This window comes from Ricinus communis, chromosome 7, assembly GCF_019578655.1.
Source record: "Ricinus communis isolate WT05 ecotype wild-type chromosome 7, ASM1957865v1, whole genome shotgun sequence".
Classification (NCBI taxonomy): domain Eukaryota; kingdom Viridiplantae; phylum Streptophyta; class Magnoliopsida; order Malpighiales; family Euphorbiaceae; genus Ricinus; species Ricinus communis.
In genome coordinates this window covers 28,986,165-29,007,819 of record NC_063262.1, presented here as the reverse complement: position 1 = coordinate 29,007,819, position 21,655 = coordinate 28,986,165, and the positions used below count along the sequence as shown (strand labels likewise).

Here is a 21,655-nt window from a genome sequence, read left to right as displayed (position 1 = left end):
TGAGATCGTTCGATCTTGTTACTAATTCCATTCAAGAAACTATCTATACAGTACGTGCAAAATGGTTTGGGAAACAATAGAATAAAACCCGTGTTCCAATCTGTCACTTTCTGTTGGGTCTTTACTAAAAATTGAATCTTTCTCTCTTTTTTGAAGGAGGCTTGACACTCCACTGCAAGCTCCTTCCTTGCTAAGCTTAACGCCACTTTACTTTTGTTCGAAAAGAAAAAAAAAAAAAAAAACACCACTTTACCTTTTTCATTATCGGACCAATCAATCAAAGGTTCTTTCTTTTTTTAAATTCTTCTCTTTAACAGCATTGGCCATAAGACATAGACAGAGAAGGGTATTGGTTGTTTTCACACTCCTCATTTCAATTGTGCTGGATTTTGTTTTGAGTTTTGAAGTTACAGTTTATTCAAGTGTTCGAATCCCGTGGTGTTTTTTCTGCTGCTGATCCTCAGTTTAGTTTCCACTTTGCCTTTTTTTTTTTTTTCGCAGATAGTTTGTATTGTTTTCTTTTTGAGTTTTCCATTAATGCACACCTGCTTGATCATTTCAGCTTCCATGGAGCCTGTTTACATGGACGTAGATTCAGACCAACGACTTGCTTCTGATCCTCTCCCATTTGCTAGAAGGTAAATTCCTTATTTTCCTTCTGTTCCCATGGTTGCAGATAAAAATGGCAATGATAAATACGAAAGAGAAGGAAGTGTTTTATTTATTTATTAATTTATTTATTTTTCCTTAGATAGAGATATTATAGACTGTTTCACTTGTTATGCGTATTGGATTGCCAAAAAACAAGTTCAAAGATGGGCAAAAATCTTCTGTGTTATTCAGTCCAGAAGAAACCAATATATACAGGTTTACAAATCTATTTTTGGAGATCTGTCTCCTTAATCAAAGCTATCTAAAAAGGCCAAGACTAAATTACTGCTAATTATATGTACCTACCAAAAATAGTATATGGTAATATAAGATACATTATACAAATATGCTAATACCCCCTCAAGTTGGAGCATGAGGATTATAAGTACCCAACTTGAAAAGGAAAAAATCAAACTGTTGCTTCCCCCAATGATTTGGTGAAAATGTCGGCCAGCTGAACATGTGTAGAGACATATCTGGGAGCTACAATTCGCTGGACAACTGCATCACGCAGAAAATGATAATCAATCTCAATGTGTTTCGTGCGCTAATGAAAAACTGGGTTAACCGCAATATGCAAGGCGGCTTGACTGTCACAATAAAGCATCATAGATTAAGGATGAGCAACGCCAAGACATGAAAGCAAGGCCTTTAACCATTTTAGTTCACAAGTGGTGGAGGCCATGGATCAGTATTCTGCCTCTGCGGATGAACGAAACACAGTATGTTGTTTCTTAATCTTCCAAGATATGGGAGAATTACCAAGCAAAATAAACCATCCAGTAAGAGAGCGCCGAGTCAAAGGGCAACTTGCCCAATCTGAATCACACCATGCATATAGCTGCAAATCACAGTCAGCCTGTAATAATATTCCTTGGCCCGAATTTCCTTTCAGATAATGCATGACACAGAGAGCGGCATCCCAGTGCTCCTGCACTGGCTTCTGCATAAACTGTGCAAGCATATGCACACTATAAGAAAGTTCAGGTCTCGTAACTGAAAGATAAATTAGTCGGCCAACCAACCTGCGATAACACTCTGGATTTGAAAGAGGTTTTCCATCAGCTAAAGGAAGATGATGGTTATGATCCAGAGGAAGTCCGACTAGTTTTGCTCCTAACAAGCCCACTTTGGAGATAATGACCGGTATATTTTCGTTGACACAAAAATATACCGGTGTGATTTCGAGCCACCTCAATCCCCAAAAAATATTTTAGAGGCCCAAGATCTTCCATATAAAAACATCGATTCAAGTAGGCTTTGAAATTCTGAATTGCAGCACTGTCATTTCTCGAAATAATCAAGTCGTCAACATAGACCAACACATTAAGCTGCAAGCTATTACGTTGCAAGGTAAAAAGTGAATGATCTGAATATGATTGAGAAAAACAATAACGCTTTAAAGCGCCATCCAACTTAGCAAACTAGCATCTGCGAGCTTGTTTTAAGCCATACAGTGATTTGCGAAGTCGACAAACTGTATCAGATGACTCAGATTGAATACCTGGAGGCAATTTCATGTAGACCTCTTCTTCAAGATCACTGTGTAAAAATGCATTATGGACATCCATTTGATGAAGTTCTCAGTTTCTAACAGCCGCAACTGCAAGAAAAGTGCGAACAGTCACCATTTTGGCGACAGGTGCAAAAGTTTCACTGTAATCCAACCCTTCAACTTGATTGTTTCCCAAAATCACAAGTCGTGCTTTAAACCTCTCAATTGAACCATCAGAATGGTACTTAATTTTATAAACCCACTTGTAGCCGATAGCCTTTTTCCTTGGAGGAAGTGTTTCTAAGGTCCAAGCGTCATTTGTTTCCAAAGGCTGTATTTCCTGTTGCATTGCGTTCTTCCATCTCTTATCTTTCATTGCCTCAGCAAAGGTTTGAGGTTCAGTGCCTGTAGTAATAACTACCAAATATTTCTGATGTCGAACAGAAAAATTATTACAATTCACATAGTGGGCTATAGGATAAGGCGTACTTGATGAGTGTGATTGAGCATATGAACTATTGGAGGGGCTCAATTTACAAACTGTATTTGTCACAAAATCTCGTAAACGAGTGGATGGCACTTTATTTCGCAGACCACGACCAAGAAGTTCATCATTCACGACATCCGTTGCACCCCCCTTACTTCATTACTCTCACAACCTCTAGTTTTTATAACTGCTTCAACATTATTATTATCACATTTTGCATGATCGTCCTGAGACACATGATTTTGGCCCATAACAGCCATGTCACCATCCTCATCCCTACCACTCCAATCCGCCATATGGTGAGATCCATCATTGGTGTTGGTCAAGTAAGGAAACTCATGCTCACAAAACACTACATCCCTTGAAACTAAAAAAACGCCCAACTCTAGATCATACACTCGCCAACCCTTTTTGCCATAAGGATAACCTATAAAAATGCATTTTTGACTCCGACTATTAAACTTGTCTCCCCCATAATCCTGATTATGCACATAATACAAGCATCCAAATAAACGCAACTGTTTGAGCAAGGGTGGTTTACCATGCAAAATTTCATATGGGGTTTTACCATTTAAAACAAATGAGGGTGTTCGATTAATCAAATATCCAGCAGTCAAAATACATTCCCCCAGAATTCTATAGGAAAATTAGCTTGAAAGCGTATTGCTCGAGCTACATTAAGTATATGCCTATGCTTGTTCTAGCCGTTCATTTTGTTATGGAGTTCCTGTACAAGATGTTTCATGCATAATGCCATGTTCATGAAAATAATAATTCATGCATATAAACTTTGTACCATTATCACTACGAACAATTTTCACTTGCTTGACGCTCCACCATAATAAAAAAATTACGCAAATTCATCAACACCTCCCTTTTATCAATTAATAAATAAATTCATGTTGCTAGTGAAAAATCATCAACAATAGTCAAAAAAATCTAGCACCACAAGACGACGGAGTTCGATATGGCCCCCATAACTCACAATGAATTAAAATATTTCCGAAGACTTGGCATTACTAACAGGGAAAGACTATCTCTAGATTGTTTGGCTCTAAGACAAACTTCACATGCTTTATTCCACAAATTACTATTCCTACCAGAACCAGCATTAGGGATCAACTCTACAACCTTATATGATGGATGTCCCAACCGCTTGTGCCACATATCAAAGGAGCTCTCGCCACTTATTTTCATGGCTGTTGCAGTCACCATCGTAGGAAAGAAGTAGAGCCCCTCCCGTTGCTCACCCGCACCAATCAGCATCCTCGAAGTGTGGTCCTGTATAACACAAAATTTATTAGTGAATTGCACCACACAATTTGATTCATCAAGCAGCTGTGATAATGAAATCAAATTGCACATCAAACTTGGCACATAAAGAACATGATTCGATGTCAATTTACTGCCAAACATCATTTTTCCCTCCTTTGTGGCAGCAGTTTGCTTCCCATTTGGAAACCCCACAGGACATTCTACCACATCTCAAACATCACTCAAACATTCTAGACAACCTATCATATGATCAGAAGCACCCGAGTCAATTATCCATTGTATGGAAGAACATTTACGGTTAATTTTTCATTCGTTTCCATCTTTGCAGCACTTAAAAGGGTTCTCAATGTTTCCCACTACTCATTACTAAGTCCAGTAACAACAGTTTTGTCAAATTCAGAGACTACAATATTGCCCATTGCTCCCGTCATTGAGGCTTGAACTACATTTGCCTTGACTACTCCTTTGCGCTCTTTGTTTCCATAATTAATAAATTGCTGCCCTCCCTTGTTTCGTCCATTTCCTCTACCTGTTCCTCGAGGACAATCTCCCCACCATTCAGGATACCCAATCAGCTCAAAGCAACTATCAGATTCATGCCCTTTACGGTTACAGTTGTTGCAAATTATTTCCTTGTCTTTTCCTTCACCTCACCCTCGAGATTTTAATCCAGCTTGTATAGCAAAGCTCATTGCTTCACCGTGTTCCTCCTTCCCACGACTAATGGTTCTCACACGTTCTTCTTGCACCAAGATTGAATAAACCTTATTCAAACTTAACAAAGGATCTTGGGCAAGTATATTGGATCTTACCATTCCATAAAGCATTTCATTGAGACCCATGAGAACTTTTTCCTCTTCACGCTTCTTTTCTAATGCAGACTCAAGTCTGCACTTGCACAACCCACACTTGCACATTGGCATCTGTTCATAATTAGCCAATTCTTCCTATAACTTCTTCCCTTTTGTTTGCACTCAGTGAGTTCAACTTTTAGTTATTGTATGCGTGATCCATTGGCTATAGAGAAACGTTCTTGTATGTCTTCCCAAAGATCCTCTGCCACCTCCATGCGCGAAATAGTTGAATGCAATGAAGGCTCGATTGTATTCATAATCCATGAGACTAACAAAGAATTATTAGTCCACCAATCTTCAAGATCTGATGACTTCTCATCAGGCCGCTGGATCATTCCATCTATGAACCCAAATTTCTTTCTCGCTCTCAAAGTAGTTCGCAGAGAACGAGCCCATTCGTCATAATTTTCACCCTTCAATTGAATTTGTGTTATCAAGCTTCCAGGTTTATCGCTCGATGTAATATCATACGGCAAAATCGTCTTCCTTTGTATCACTCCATCACTTTTGCCTTCTCCAGCCATGGCTCTGATATCATGCCGAAAACAAGTTCAAAGATGGGCAAAAATCTTTTGTATTATTCAGTCAAGAAGAAACCAATATATACAGGTTTACAAATCTATCTTTGGAGATCTGTCTCCTTAATCAAAGCTATCTAAAAAGGCTAAGACTAAATTACTGCTAATTATATGTACCTACCAAAAATGGTATATGGTAATATAAGATATATTATACAGATATGCTAATATGGATAGTGGCTGTTTTGTGCAGTTATCAATTGGAGGCATTGGAGAAGGCAATACAGCAGAACACAATAGTATTCTTGGAGACTGGTTCTGGCAAGACCCTGATCGCAATCATGCTTCTTCGCAGTTATGCCCATCTTCTCCGCAAGCCATCTCCATTTATTGCTGTCTTCTTGGTTCCCCAAGTTGTCTTAGTCAAACAAGTATGCCTAATTTTACCCTTCCTCTTTTTACTCACATATAAAAATGTTTGTGTTTATGGAATATATGTGCACTGTTTACTCTTGTATCTCATTACCTCTAGCAAGCTGAAGCAGTGGAAACACACACAGACCTGACTGTGGGTAAGTACTGGGGAGAAATGGGTGTCGACTTCTGGGATGCTGGTAGTTGGAAGCAACAGATAGAGCAATACGAGGTAAGGTTTTCTAAATTAAACTAACTAACTTTGGGGATCAAAGTGAGTTTAGACTTTAAAAGCTGCTCCATTGACACTGTCTGTTTGGATTAATTTTTTTTTTTTTGGGCAGCAGTTTGCACTATATAAGCCCCTTATGTTTTATTACAGAGTTCTGAGTTCTTTTTCCTCCAATTGAATCTGCTTCTATTTCTTACAATCAAAGTCTAATTTATCTTCCAGCTTTGCAGCCAATACCACTGCGCTAGCTATTTGGATATCTGAAAATTTAGAAGTATTTTGCACTTTATACTGTCAAAACCTGTGTTACTAACAGAGTAGCAGAATATTGTATGCCTTTATAGTTATTGATGGTAGTGGTATGTGTATGTTATATACTTCCTTCAATAACACGGTTGTAGTAATCTTGGTGCAATTTTATTTCTTGCGTTTTATTTTTTAATCCCTTCTTTGAGATTATTCTCCAGTTATATCCTCTGTACTTTGGGCTTTTAAAACATGGAAAAGGCTTTAATCTGAAAACAAGACCTTGTACTGACCTCTATTATGTATTAGTACTACAGAAATTTGGTCTTGCTTTTGTGGTATCTATTTAGATATTGAAATCCAGAAACTATATGATGGATGATTGATGTAAATTAAAGTAAGTTTGATGTTGTTATTTTTATCCATAACTAGATTTTTGACTATCTGTTTCTGCATGGGCAAATACTTCAGGTTACCATGACAGTTTTAATCAATGTGATAGGAAGTAGTATAATTTGCAGTTCTGCTGTTGTGCAGTATTTGCAACATGCAATAACGTATTATTATTACATTTTCAGGTACTTGTAATGACACCACAAATTTTGCTCGACGGCTTGAGGCATAGCTTTTTCAAGCTAGACTGTATAAAGGTTTTGATATTTGATGAATGCCATCATGCAAGGGGTAAACACCCTTATGCTTGTATTTTGACAGTAAGTGTTCTCGCTCTCCTCTGTCTCGTCTTTCTTTTAATATATAAGGATTTTTTTATTGATACTTAATAATGTTGTCCTGACAAATCGGTTGTTGCAAAGATCCCCATACATGAATTTTTCTGGTCACATTACACAGTTAAAAATTAAGTGTATCATACCATGAGATTATTAGGGTATTGTAAGAGAAAAAAATAAAATTTGAAAGAATTCAAGTGTCATAATACATAGATTCACATTATGCAATTTCATTAGTAGACTTGATCCTTTGAAAGTCAAAATTACTGTTTGAGCAATCAATTAAGCATCCGAAGATCAATATTTCCTAATCAAGTTGCAACTTCTTGTTACTTGCTCATGTTTGAAATTACAATCTGATTATATTTGATTCATATCACCACATTGGCAGGAGTTCTATCACCGCCAATTAACCTACAGAGATAGTGCTCTTCCTAGGATATTTGGGATGACAGCTTCTCCTATTAAATCAAAGGGTATGCTTTGGCTACATGTTATTACTTGATGCTGATTGTCTTATACTGCCCAGTCAATATTTATCAGTTTTTAAATTCGACCTCTCTTTTGCTTCATCATCTAGGTGCAAAGTCAGAACTAGCCTACTGGACGGAGATCCGTGAGCTTGAGAATATTATGTATTCAAAGGTTTGTGTTCGTCCTTCTTAGAATTTTTTCACATAAATATATTTGTTTACCTTGACGATGCATTGCTATTATTGGGTTAAATAATTGATGCTTGAACTGATACTAATAGATGTTTTGTCAATAATAGATTTATTTTCACTAGGAGACACTATGGCTTGTTGTTTCTGAGAGCTGTGACTTTTTGAGCGTTTTCAGCGTGTGCAATGGTTTCCCCTTCTCATTTTCCTCATTAGATACAACTGACAGCCAAGGAACCATTTTAATGATGATTTCTAGTCAAAGATAGTGTGATAAGGGAACAAAGTTTCCCCTATACGATTTTAATTATGAAATATTTGATAAATAAATATCATGTGTAGAATTGGCCAGAAAAACTTCTTTGTATTGATCATTTTATTTTTAATAATATTGTGATACATGGATCTGATGTTTTTATTTTGTTGTTGTTGTTGGTCATTATTTTTCTGGTTAATATTCATTCAGTAACATGGGCTGTTATTGCTCTCTATATTGAAGGTGTATACATGTGCTAGCGAATCTGTACTTGCTGAGTTTATACCATTTTCGACTCCAAAATTTAAATTCTACAAACCCATGGACATACCATATGCTATATATGCAAGCTTAGCTGAAAATTTGAAGATACTGAAATCAAAGGTGCGTCATTCCTTGTTATTTGGATGTGAAGACATAATTATTTGACTAGATTGTTTGTTGTATCAAAGGTGTTGATAACAGATGTACTACTTTTTAGTATGAATGCAACTTGAAGCTATTAGATCTCACTGATGCTGTGGTGGAATCTACAAGCAAGAGAATATCAAAAATGCATTCTACTTTGATGTATTGTTTGGATGAACTTGGTGTCTGGTTGGCTCTTAAGGTATTGTCTAGTCTCTACGATGTAATTTACTCATCAATTAAATGGATTGCATATTGATGTATTTAATTTGTGTTTCTCTAACAGGCTGCACAGATCTTGTCATGCCATGAAAGTGAGTTTTCTTCATGTGGTAAATTGGACATCTCTGGTGAGAATATTGTCAAGGAGTTCGGTTTGAATGCCTCACAAGCACTTGATAATTGCATCAACAGCGGTATTCTTCTCTAACTTGGTGAGAGAATTTGTGGAAGCTAAAAGCATGATTCTTTCTTACTGTTATTTTTCTTTAGCCTTTGAACATCTAGGCCCAAAATGGTCTATCGGCGAAAATGCTGAAGCTGATATTGAAGCAGGTCTTTTGACTACCAAAATATTTTGCCTCATCGACTCACTTCTAGACTACAGGTTGGTTACTGACTATCTTTACACATTCATTTACCTATAATAAATGAATTTATGTTAGTTTGATCTCTATTAAAGCAGAACTATTCTTTCTTTGAGATCCACTAGTAATGTTGTAATATGTGTATGATTTACATATTATGGTTTCACTTTGGTACAATTTTTCTCTGTAGGCCAACTAAAATATGTCAAAAATATAAAATATAAACGAAAGTGATTGGTGCAGAAAAGTAAGCAATGGAACATTTTCAACAGTTAATTATGTTGTGTCAGGTTGAGATAATGTTGATAGTTTGTCAGGCTTTATACATCCAATTCTGAAACAGTAATTCATCTAAACGGTAAGTTTATAAAAAGAATTAGCTTTATTGTACTTAAAATTGTTTCCCAAGTTTGTATGCATCACCAAATTCCTGGAATAAGTTCATTTTTCACTCCAATAACTATAATTAAGAAGTGAGAATTTTTGGCGATACCTTTGTTGGTTTTGTCATGTCTGGCATCCACGTTAAAGGGTGCCATTTTGTTTATCACTAATCACTAATAATTATCTATGAGAGGTTGAACCTTTTGATGTTAGCTTATAGAAAAGCTTGGTAGTTTCTATTGGTGCAATTGATTGTATATCTTTCAAACTAAATGTATATATTAGATGCTTTGACCTGCTACATTCACATTGGGCAATTTATATTTCAATGGCTCATTTCACATATTATCTCTACTGTTAAATGCTTCAAAAATTTAAGATGTAATTGAGCTTACTTTTGTTCTAGTTATAAATTCAACTACATTAATGGGTTTCATGGTGTTTGTTAAACGCAGAGATATAAGGGATCTTAGATGTATAATTTTTGTGAATAGAGTCATCGCAGCCATTGTCCTTCAGACTCTTCTGGGTGAGTTACTTCCAAGATATAATAGTGGCTGGAAGACTCAATATATAGCAGGAAATAACTTCAGGTTGCAATCCCAGTCACGGAAAACACAGAATGAAATCGTGGAAGAATTTCGTGAAGGCAAGGTATGTAGTACGTCATCTCACATTCATAATGTGTGTTTAATACTTTTCTTTAGTTGAAGGGTGAAAACTACAAAATTGCTTGTGTTTGAAATGTAACACAATATGCAGGTTAACATAATTGTGGCCACATCCATTCTTGAGGAAGGTTTAGATGTGCAAAGTTGCAACCTGGTAGTTAGATTTGATCCTTCTACTACAGTTAGTAGTTTCATACAATCCCGAGGTCGTGCAAGGATGCAGAATTCAGACTATTTGTTAATGGTTAAGAGGTGATAGCAACTCTCTAAATCTGGTGCTATAAATTAAAAGCTTTAGATGTTTAAATTTCTAATGAAGAATATTAAACTGAAATTATTTACATAATATATGCTTGAATCTTTTACAATCAGTTTCATCTCTTTTTCTGAATAATTTATAGTGGAGATGTTTCTACTCATTCTCGGCTAGAGAACTATCTAGCTAGTGGAGATCTAATGAGAAAGGAGTCCATACGTCATGGTTCTGTTCCGTGTTCACCTATTAGGAGTGAGTTCCATGAAGGCGAATATTATTTTGTTGAAAGCACTAATGCCTTGGTGACTCTTACTTCAAGTGTTAGTTTGATATACTTCTATTGCTCACGTCTGCCATCTGACGGGTTAGTGATTATTATTATTTACTGTTAATTGGTAAGCTAATTAGTTGGGCAATAGAAATAACATAACTGTAACTCAGTTTAATTCAAATAAATAGATTAGGAGCCTTTTTCTTTTTCACTTATGCATGTTTATGTGTATTGTAGGTATTTTAAACCCACTCCTAGGTGTCTTATAGACAAGGAGATGGAGAGATGCACCTTGCTTCTCCCCAAGAGCTGCTCTATACATACCATTAGTGTAGAGGGAAATGTTAAAATTATAAAGCAGAAGGCATGCCTTGAAGCATGCAAGCAGCTCCACAAAATTGGTGCTTTAAATGATAATCTTGTACCTGATATTGTTGTAGAGGAGACTGTTGCTCAACAATCCGGTAATTGTTACTATTCTGTTATGCATGTTTTTACAACCAGAATTTCATATTATTTAAAGAAGTCTTGTTGCCCTTAGTGTTTCAATATTTATTGAAAATAACTTATGGGGTATTTTATTTGATCTTTTCTTAATTTTTAAAGGCACAGGGAATGGACCCTATGATGATGAACATCCTATGTACTTCCCACCTGAGCTGGTTGGTCAAGCTTCGCAAAAGTCAGAAGCAAAGTACTATTGCTATTTGATTGAATTAAACCAGAACTTTGTTTATGAGATTCCTGTGCATAACTTTGTGCTTGCAATGAGGAGTGAACTAGAATCGGATATTCTAGGTCTGGATTTAGACTTAGAAGCTGATAGAGGGTTATTGATGGTTAAATTGAAGTATATTGGGGAGATTCATCTTACGCCTGAAACTGTATGTTGCCTAGCTTCTTTCTTTCCATCAGATATATATAGCAGTATTTTAGAATTAAATTTGTTGTTGTTATTTTTACTATTGGTTTTTGTTTCTAGGTCATTATGTGTAGGAAGTTTCTTATCACTGTTCTTAAAGTTCTAGTGGATCATAGTATCGATAAATTGGAGGACATTTTAAAAGGATTGAAGCTCAGGAATGGCCCTGAGATTGATTATCTTCTGCTTCCATTAGTGGGCTCATGCCAGAAACCTTCCATTGACTGGGATGCAGTTACATCTGTGCTCTTCTCATATGAAAATGTACTGGAGGATCATAAGAACTGCCCTCTAAAGGAAGCTGCATGTGTTATTCAGACAAAAGATGGTGTGGTATGCAAATGCACACTTCAGAATTCTGTAGTCTACACACCACATAATGGAAAAGTCTATTTTATTGATGGCACATTAGATCATCTGAATGGACACTCGCTTTTGGAGCTCCGGAATGGATATCATAAAAGTTACATGGAGTACTATAAAGATCAGTATGTATCTTAACATAAATTGACATTTTTACTGGATTTTGAGTTCGGGTCACAATTATAATCAAAGTATACTATATTATTGTTGTTTGCAAGTACTAATCTAATGGAAAATTGCAGGCATGGCATTAAACTGCATTTTGATCAACAGTTACTCCTTAGGGGGCGACATATTTTTCCTTTGCAGAATTACCTTAATAGATGCAGACAGCAGAAGGAGAAAGGTGTTCTTCCTCACCTATCTTATTGTTATGAACAAAATGTGTGAAAGTTATATGTGAGATTGCTTCATCTTGTCTTATGAGCATAATGTTTATGTGGCGATCTAGTTTTTCTCTCGCAATTATGTCTCATTGGGAGAAACAAAGTATTTATTGAAATTTAGGTTTTTGTCTTCTCTCTGCATTTGCTAGTCACTAGCCTATTGTTTTCAGGATATGCACAATAATTATACTGTTTTACTAAATTTTGCATTCCCTATTTTTGCAGATTCACAAAATGCATATGTCGAGTTGCCTCCTGAGCTTTGCCACATTTTCATGTCACCAATATCCATTAGTTCCTTCTATTCATTTACATTTGTTCCATCAATCATGCATCGGCTTGAGTCATTACTTATTGCTAGCAACTTGAAGAAGTTGCATTTGGATCATTGCATGCAAAGTGTTGCTATCCCAACCATCAAGGTACTATTTCTGCTTCACCTCATTTAATTTAAGACTCAATGCCATTCTGCTCTACTGCCATGCTTTGGCCTGTTTGTATTTATTTATTTATGAAATGCACCATGACAATATCATTTTAATGTTATGTTTCCATATTCTTGTGTAGCAATGACTGGGTCCTCAATCGGCCATTTAGTTGAATTCTTATTCCATCTTTAATGAACATTTTGTTTGAACTATTTATTTGGACTTATGCTAACTCATTTCTGTATGGTAGGTTTTGGAAGCAATTACCACAAAAAAGTGCCAAGAAAAATTTCATTTGGAATCATTAGAGACTCTTGGAGATTCTTTTCTTAAATATGCTGTTGGGCAGCAGCTATTCAAAACCTATCAAAATCATCATGAGGGCCTTCTCAGTATTAAGAAGGACAAGCTTATTAGTAATGCTACACTTTGCAGACTAGGATGTGACTCCAAAATCCCGGTAATCTTTGTTTTTAAGATTTGTTAAAATATTTGCTTTCCTAATATTTCCTTTCTCATGGATGTACCATCATTCTTATAATCTTGTGCTTGAAGTTATATTTGACATTTTATTCTCTTGAATTGCATGTTAACGTTTTGAATATACTCAAATTATAAATATCTTGTCAAAACATTGATTTAACTGCATGGAGAAAAACATGAATCTGGTGTCATGGATCAGAAGTCTTTTCTAGCTTAGGCTGATTTGCTGCTTTCTCTGATTCTTTTCCTTTTTGTTCTCCTTTATGAATCACTGGCCTCAAATTATCGGCTTTGAAGATCCTTTTTAGCTTCTGTTTGCAAAATTCACATGTATGAATTGTAGGTTGTTTGGACATCCTTTGACAGTTGATTAATTGGACAAACTTCAATGAGTTGACTAAATTTTATATTTATTACAAATCAAAATTGAAAAATATAAGAAAACAGAGATCACTGATCTGACATATACCATTTAAGTCATATGAGCTGCTTTCTTTTTTCCCCAGATATGTCTTCTAGCATAAAGCTTCCTTTATGATCCCACAATCATGTAGCAATATCTAATTAAATCCACAACCCTGCTCTGTAAATTGCAGGGATTCATACGCAACGAGTCTTTTGATCCTAAAAATTGGCTGATTCCTGATGAAATTTCTGGATGCTACTCATTAAGTGAGGAGATTCTCTCTAATGGAAGAAAAATGTACATAAAAAGAAGAAGAAAGTTAAAGGAAAAGATGATTGCTGATGTTGTCGAGGCACTGATTGGTGCTTACCTTAGCACTGGTGGAGAAATAGCAGGATTACTTTTCTTGGATTGGATTGGTATAAAAGCAGATTTTCTAAATATGCCATATGAACGGGGATTTGAAATGAATCCAGAGAAGTATGTTAATATCTGTCATTTAGAGTCACTATTGAAGTACTCATTTAGGGATCCTTGTCTGCTAGTGGAAGCATTGACTCATGGTTCCTACATGCTTCCTGAAATTCCAAGATGTTATCAGGTATTTTTATTTTAATAATAATAATGTTAATTAGCATTCATTTATTGACTTTTCCTTGCTATGTAGATTGATAACATAAATGAATATCAGATCTAATGATGCAGGCAATTTGTATTTTCACTAATCGCTTTAATTTTTTTAGATTATTTTCTTCTGCTGTTAGTTCAACATTGAATCGATCTTAACATCATTTTCAATGCGTTCAATGGTTGCCCAGCGGTTGGAATTTCTTGGAGACTCCGTGTTAGACTACCTTATAACAGTGCACTTGTATGAAAAATATCCTGGGATGTCACCAGGACTGTTGACTGACATGAGATCTGCTTCTGTGAACAATGATTGTTATGCACAATCTGCTGTCAGGGAAGGACTGCATAAATATATCCTCCACGCCTCACAAAAACTTCACAAGGATATAGTCTCCACAGTTGCAAATTGTAAGGAATTTTCTTCAGAATCAACTTTTGGATGGGAATCTGAGATATCATTCCCCAAGGTCAGCTTTTACCATTGCTGCATTTAGCTCATTTTTGGTTATTGCAATTTGTGTTGAGCTAATTTTTTGGTGCATTAGTACTTTACTAAGATCCTGTCATTAACTTTTATGTAGTTCATGTTTATGACTTCACTTATTTAGGTCATAGATTATGCGTCCTGCTGAAGTTTTGGCTCATATTCTTGGACAGTTGGCTCTGCACATTTCACAGGAATTAGTCATATTGTATGATCCACTTTTTTTTTTCCTAGTGATCTGAACTATCAGATTCTGCATTTTCCTTAGGTTGCCCTGTATAGCCAAGATTTGAGTTCCTGGATGAACTTAAACTGCTGGTTTATTTATGTTAACATCATCGTCACTTTGTCAGAATGCTTAAAGGATTATGTTTGCAGGAAACTCCACTAAAGCATTGATCTGATTATGCTTCTTTTCTTTTCTTTTTTTCTGAAGAAAAATATAAAATCAAATTATGGTTAAAATCTCAAAAGTTAGAAAACTGAATTAAAAGCTTGTCATATTCTATATTTCGCTAGTTTTTGAACCTACTCGACTGATTGATACCCTGGTCAGCTGAATTTCAGACATTCATCAAAATTGTTTCTATTTTCGGACAGGTACTTGGGGATGTGATAGAATCACTGGCTGGGGCTATATTTGTTGATTCTGGGTACAACAAAGAGGTTGTATTTAACAGCATAAGGCCACTTTTGGAGCCACTGATTACTCCAGAGACCATTAGGCTTCACCCAACAAGGGAGCTTACTGAATTATGTCAAAAGCAACATTTTGATAGGAGAAAGCCTGTTGTTTCTCACAACAATGGTATGTCATGCGTAACTGTAGAGGTTGAAGCAAATGGTGTTGTATTTAAGCACACATCTGCAGCTGCAGAGAGGAAAACAGCTAAAAGACTAGCTTCCAAAGAGGTTTTGAGGGCTTTGAAGGATAGCTTAGCTTGCAAATAGTTTTTTTTTCTTTCTTTTTTTGGTAAACTTCTAGGTTATGAATGCAAATGTGGGTAGTTTATTACATCTTTTCTTTCTTCCTTTACCTGCAATTAATTTATTCATTTGATATCTTTCACATGGAGAATTTTGTATCTTTTCGATCAATTTTGATAGACCATTTTTAACTCATATATATTTAAACAAATTCTGATTTTGTAAATTATTGAGATTAATTTTTCACTTTTTCTTATAAGTTCCCTTGTATGATTTTTGAATTAGGTGGCTCACATTCTAATGCATGCTTTGCTACATATTTAATAATTTATGACCAACTTAATGGACAATTAATTATTAGACTACTAATTAGGAAAAGGATTAGAATATATTTTATCAAAGTAAGATGGAGGGAGCAAATGATTTTCATTTGAGTTTGAAAAATACAAATGAAATACAGAAGGAATTAGAGTAAAATAAAATGATAATAAAAGAAAAGGATAAAAGACTAAATAAACCAATTAAACCCAAATATATGTATATTTTTTAGTAGAAAGAATTAGAGGCTCCTTCAACCTTTGATTTTGTACAGAAAGCAAAGCTCACAGTAGCGGCATGGAGAGCAAATTGTGCCCTTTATTCAGCTCAGTTAATTTATCAAAACCTCCAAAAATATCATTCAAAACTAAAACATCCATTTTCTCGCCAAAAAGACCTTTCCTTTATCCTCCGAGCTCCACCATAATTAACTTCTCTTCATTTCTTTATACCTCTTCTCGCTTACCCTCTTCTTCTGGTACGTGAATTTCTAACTCATTTCTAACCATGTAGTTCTTGTTGGCCCTTCTTTCTTTATAAAATCTTTGTATCTGGGTTTCTCTAATCTTACCCAGATTTTATTCATTTACTCTAGTATTTTTGGTCTCTGTGAATATAGGTTTTAAATTTTCTGGGTTTTACGTGGTTGTGTTTCATGCTTTTCTTTTTTCTTTTCTCTTTCGGAGGAAATATGGAAGCTTTAGCATTGATATTTGATGATTGACTGATAAGTCATATTTAATTTGATATTGTTGCCCTGTTCTTTTCATCGAGTAACTATGTCGAGTTGACACAGTTATATATGCGGCACCGGATAGCCAGTTGAATGTGGGGGTTGACACGGAGACAAGGGAATGGGCAATGCAAGGTAATGTCCTGGTCATTTCAAGCTAAAATTGTTTTTTTTTTTTTTTTCCCAAGTACAAGAAGCCTTAGTTGTTCAAAGTAAAATGGTTGTCAGGTCCATTTTTTGAGATATTTACTTGAACATGTCAGGACTGATGTTTACTATCACTTCTTGCTTTATTTATTCTTTCATTTTTTTTGTTGCATTTTCAGTTATTCCTAAATTCTGAAATTGCTGATGTTTCCCATGATTATTAGCCATTATTATGAGTGTCTAGAATATATTGATACTTGGAAAGGGCAAGTCTGTTATTTTGTTTATGGTACCTTGTTAACATGTAGCCCAGGATACCGGTTAGGTGTATATCTAAGAAGCTCCGTGAATGAAGCCTTAAATCATTTGCTTATAATGTAAGTCTGGGTGCCAGATTTCTATAGCTTAAGGAGGGATGTGGAAGCTGCATCAGAGCGTGTTGAAGAGATTAGAACCTCTGCTGGTCTTCAGCAATTAGAACAAGAAGTTACAAATTTAGAATCTAAAGCAGCTAATACTTCTTTCTGGGATGACCGTGCTACAGCTCAAGAAACTCTTTTGGCTCTTACTGATGTGAAAGATAAGATAAAACTGCTTACAGAGTTCAAAACCAAGGTCTGAATTAGAACACATTTTTATCCCTTTTCTTTAATACTCCTTGAATGACAATTAGTTATTTGTTGCAAGCATCTCAATATCAATATGTCAACAATATATTTCTGTAAGTTTGAACACTTACATTTATGTCAACGTTTTATCTGATTAATGTCAAAATAAGTATTAAAATCACCCACTATGCATAATTTTGATCTAATTTGTGTACCTGTATTTCTGGATCTATTGTTTTCTCTGAATTGAGACATATGTAATAAGTGATCTGTTGGACATCAGAAAGTACATTTCACCTTTGATTGTATTCTGGACATAATATTAACGGATATTGTGTGATTAATGCAGGTTGAAGATGCAGAAACTATAGTTAAGCTAACAGAAGAGATGGATTCCATAGATACTGGACTTCTTGAAGAGGCTTCGAGTATAATTAAAGAACTAAACAAGTCACTGGAGCGATTTGAGTTAACTCAACTTCTTTCAGGCCCTTATGACAAAGAAAGTGCTGTTATATCAATCACAGCTGGTGCTGGAGGCACTGACGCACAGGTAAAGAGTTAATATTTGTACATGACAATGGTCAAAAGTACGGCTTTCCTCACTGGACTCTGACATAAGAAAGTGGTTTATTAGTAATGGATTAGCCATTAAAATTGGCAAGTTTCCACATATGAAACAAATAAATTGCCAGGGTGTGTCACCAATTTCATATAATTCCTTGCAAACAATATTAACTAGGGCCAGGCTCTTCGCCTATTGCGTACTCAGTTTTTTATGATGGGCAGAGGAACTCAATAATTATAGTTTAGTTACTTGAGTAAACTTAGATGACCATTATTATTGTATACCATGCCTATGTAGGTTATTGTGAAAGCCAAACTTTGCAAATTAGTGAAAGTATAAGAATGATAAATGGGAAGTGTGACCGTATGTTACATATTGCTGATAAGTTATTGTATAGGTCATTACTTGAATAAACTTAGATGACCTTTATTACTTTATCTTGTGGTCATCTATAGGTTATTGTGAGAGCCAAACTTTGCAAATTAGTGAATGTATAAGAATGATAAGTGGGAAATCTGATGTTAATTATATATTGCTTATAGTGAGGCACTTTTTTTTCCTAAATTGATATTTTTTTCCCAATTGTACTACCTCTTATTTGTTTGAGACTGACATTTGTATTGTTCTAGCTACTGTTTCGTTCCAGAGCTTTTTATTTATTTATTTATTGAAGTGAATAACTTCTGATGTTGATAAGTTCTCGAGTCCTCACTTCTCTTGCGTCTATCATCATCATTTATGTATATGCTAGAGCCAGTGGAGTTGTTTTATCTTAAAAGAGCATGAATTAAAAGGCTGGTGTTCATTTTCCATCCTATAGTCTTTTGTGACAATTAATAGTTGTTGGTGAGCCTCAAATTTTGCGTTGCCTCTTTCCATTTGTAAAATCTTACATCGTTTTCAGTGCAGGACTGGGCTGACATGCTCCTCAGGATGTATGTGAGATGGGGAGAGAAACAAAGATACAAGACAAGGGTTGTTGAAAAATCACCAGGAGAGGAAGCTGGAATTAAGTCAGCCATGATTGAAGTTGAAGGTCGTTATGCTTATGGATATTTGTCTGGGGAGAAAGGAACCCATAGAATTGTGCGACAATCTCCTTTCAATGCTAAAGGTCTTCGTCAGGTAAATCTATTGCATATCTTCATGTTGGCTTTCATTCTTCTAAGAGGATAATGAACTTAAATCAGGACCATTCCCTTGAATTATCCTATTGAAAATTATATTAGAAATCTGGGAAAACAGTAGCTGTAGATGTGGGGATTACTTATTTTCCTAACGTGGGCATCAATATGACATGATGCCGATGTAGTCAGTATCAAGTCATGTTACAAAAACACGAGAACAGGGAAAAAAGATGAGGTTCTTGTCATGTTTTTGAGTTTTCTATTTTCTGTCATGTAATGACAGTCTCTAGGAAATCAGTTCTTTAATGAACTTCAAACATTTTAATAATGATAGTCTCTAGGAAGAGAATAGGCATGTAATTGTACCTGTATATTCTAACTTTTAAGTTTTATCAACAGACAAGTTTTTCTGGTATCGAAGTCATGCCTCTTCTTCCTGAAGAATCTATGGACGTTGAACTTCCTGAGGAGGACCTGGAAATCAGTTTCTCCAGGGCAGGTGGAAAAGGAGGCCAGAATGTAAATAAGGTTGAAACTGCTGTCAGGATTACTCACATCCCCACTGGTGTTACTGTTCGCTGCACAGGTTTGATCAACTATAAAAATGCTTCATTTATGTAATCTTTTGTGAACTTTACTCTTGAAGGAGAAGCAGTGAAATTAGTTTTAATCCAAAAGCCCTTAAAACATTTATTGTAGCAGTAGCACATTTAATTTAGGCATGTGGCAAGACACTCCCGTGTGGGCAACTTAAGGGACTGTCTGGCCTCCTGAAGGGGAAATGAGGAGAGTGGTGGGGAGTGTCTGACCTCCTCAAGTCCTAACAGTGTTGAGGGGAGAAGATCTTATTTGAACATGGTTAAATCTTCCAGGAATTCAGAGATACCAATCTATACTTGATGTTATGCTACCCTTCAGTAGAGCATGAAATCGTTGGTTTTAGCAATACCAACTTAATAATGTGATCTTGATTCTGATTTTACGTTTCATTTTAGCTTCCATTTGGATGCTCTTGCTGCTAGCAACCCTGTTTTTGGTTCTTGAAGCCATTGTTTTTGTGCTGACATTGCAGAAGAGAGATCCCAACTGGCAAACAAGATAAAGGCTCTCAGCCGGTTAAAAGCAAAGCTACTGGTGATAGCTGTAGAGCAAAGAGCATCTGAAATCAAGCAAATAAGGGGAGACGCAGTGAAAGCTGAGTGGGGCCAACAAATAAGGAATTATGTATTTCATCCGTACAAACTTGTGAAAGATGTACGGACAGGATACGAGACTTCAGATGTTACTTCTGTTATGGATGGCGAATTGGAGGCCTTCATCAAAGCTTATCTCAAGTATAAATACAGTATGACTTTGTCGTCAACCTAAATTTCGCTATCAGATTTTATTTATTTATTTATTTGTTTATTTATAATGTAATCGTTAATATTATATTTCATAATATAAAATATATAATAATATTGAAAATTTAAAAATGCTTGTGATAGCGAAGGAGCCAAAGCAGCCATGTATCTGTATATAAATGAGCGACAGTCTCTTTGTTCCATCAGAGGTGGCAATTAGACAAATATACATAACTCAACCATCTCCTTGTTGTGCCAACTTGACTTGTTTTGTTTTTATCAATAGAAAACGATAAGCGGTAACCTTTTGTTAATTATATATTTATAATGTCCAAGTTTATCTAATTAAATTAGTACGAGTAAAGTTAAATATATATTTTAAATTAATTCTTTTTCATATGAAATGAATTTAATTCGTTGTTAAATTTAACATTTAACTATATATATATATATATTATAAAACCATATTTTAACAGTATTCTTTATGTTTTTCTATTAAACTATAAATAATTTTTAAAAAAAATTATAAATAATTAATTATATATTTTAACTTATTTTAAAATATGTGTGTATTCTAAGAATTTTGTAAGAAATATGTGTGCCATATTTGCTGCCAAGTGAATCCAGGAGCTCTTGTCGTTTTGGATTTCAGCACGAAGTAGTAAACTACACTGTGGATGCCATTTTCTGATCTTGTCAACTTCTTCCTTGGAATCAAAAGTTGTCAGGTATACTCGACTCTGGCTGCGTACTTGATATGGGAGACACTCTTGCATGGATTGGCATAAAGAATCCTGTCAGGACTAATACCAAGGCCCAAAATTGCCTCAATCTCAGCCTGACTAGCACAGTCAAAGTTTGCACCAAGTGTTGCAAGAACAATAAGCAATGCAGACTCATTATTGCGTTTGACAGCATAAAAGGGTTTAACATGGGGTAGGTGATGACTCCATTTCTCCACGAGGCTTATGACAACCCCTATATCGAGAATATAAAAGGGTTCCGCCTCTTCTTGATTCTCAGAAATGGACATATTAAGACTATTCAGGGAACCTCTTGGAACTTCAACAGCTTCTTGATCTTTCACCCTGCTAGCCTCTAATATGACTTTGAGGCGAATGGGGTTGAGATGGCCATCGGAATTGTCTGGATTAAATGCCATGCAGGAAGATTGAAAGGTAATTAGTAGAGTGTTTATGTAAGAGGAGACTGTCTGGTATATGGACCTCAAAATCATACAACATATATATAGCAGCAGTCAATCAGATTAATCAATCATTCTCATAAAAGTGGCAATGAAAGTTAGATTAACAACCATTCTCATAAAAGTGACAATTAAAGTTAGATTAATTTTTTCCAAGATGCTCTTCATCGTGAATCTCAT

The 21,655-nt window shown here is 35.4% G+C and overlaps 3 protein-coding genes across 3 annotated transcripts; 2 read left to right on the top strand and 1 right to left on the bottom strand.

Moving 5' to 3' along the window:
* On the top strand, window positions 1-15,626 carry LOC8274252 (endoribonuclease Dicer homolog 2). Its single transcript, XM_015716776.3, has 23 exons — window positions 1-463; window positions 563-638; window positions 5,534-5,711; window positions 5,813-5,926; window positions 6,751-6,885; window positions 7,295-7,379; window positions 7,484-7,548; window positions 8,065-8,205; window positions 8,303-8,431; window positions 8,516-8,645; window positions 8,722-8,836; window positions 9,656-9,854; window positions 9,963-10,123; window positions 10,273-10,491; window positions 10,636-10,862; window positions 11,005-11,282; window positions 11,381-11,808; window positions 11,926-12,029; window positions 12,295-12,491; window positions 12,748-12,957; window positions 13,577-13,987; window positions 14,205-14,483; window positions 15,101-15,626. Exons 2-23 carry the CDS (start codon window positions 568-570, stop codon window positions 15,449-15,451), a joined length of 4,227 nt encoding a protein of 1,408 aa, XP_015572262.2. The 5' UTR covers window positions 1-463; window positions 563-567; the 3' UTR covers window positions 15,452-15,626.
* Window positions 15,627-15,952: 326 nt separating this feature from the next.
* On the top strand, window positions 15,953-20,414 carry LOC8274253 (peptide chain release factor PrfB1, chloroplastic). The gene is made up of 7 exons (XM_002514765.4): window positions 15,953-16,223; window positions 16,542-16,613; window positions 17,020-17,240; window positions 17,583-17,786; window positions 18,711-18,926; window positions 19,328-19,514; window positions 20,001-20,414. Exons 1-7 carry the CDS (start codon window positions 16,043-16,045, stop codon window positions 20,294-20,296), a joined length of 1,377 nt encoding a protein of 458 aa, XP_002514811.1. The 5' UTR covers window positions 15,953-16,042; the 3' UTR covers window positions 20,297-20,414.
* A 468-nt stretch (window positions 20,415-20,882) lies between these two features.
* Window positions 20,883-21,608, bottom strand: LOC112534086 (ornithine decarboxylase). The gene has a single exon (XM_025156625.2). The coding sequence runs from the start codon at window positions 21,506-21,508 to the stop codon at window positions 20,996-20,998; it is 513 nt and encodes a 170-aa protein (XP_025012393.2). The 5' UTR covers window positions 21,509-21,608; the 3' UTR covers window positions 20,883-20,995.
* Between the last annotated feature and the right edge of the window lie 47 nt (window positions 21,609-21,655).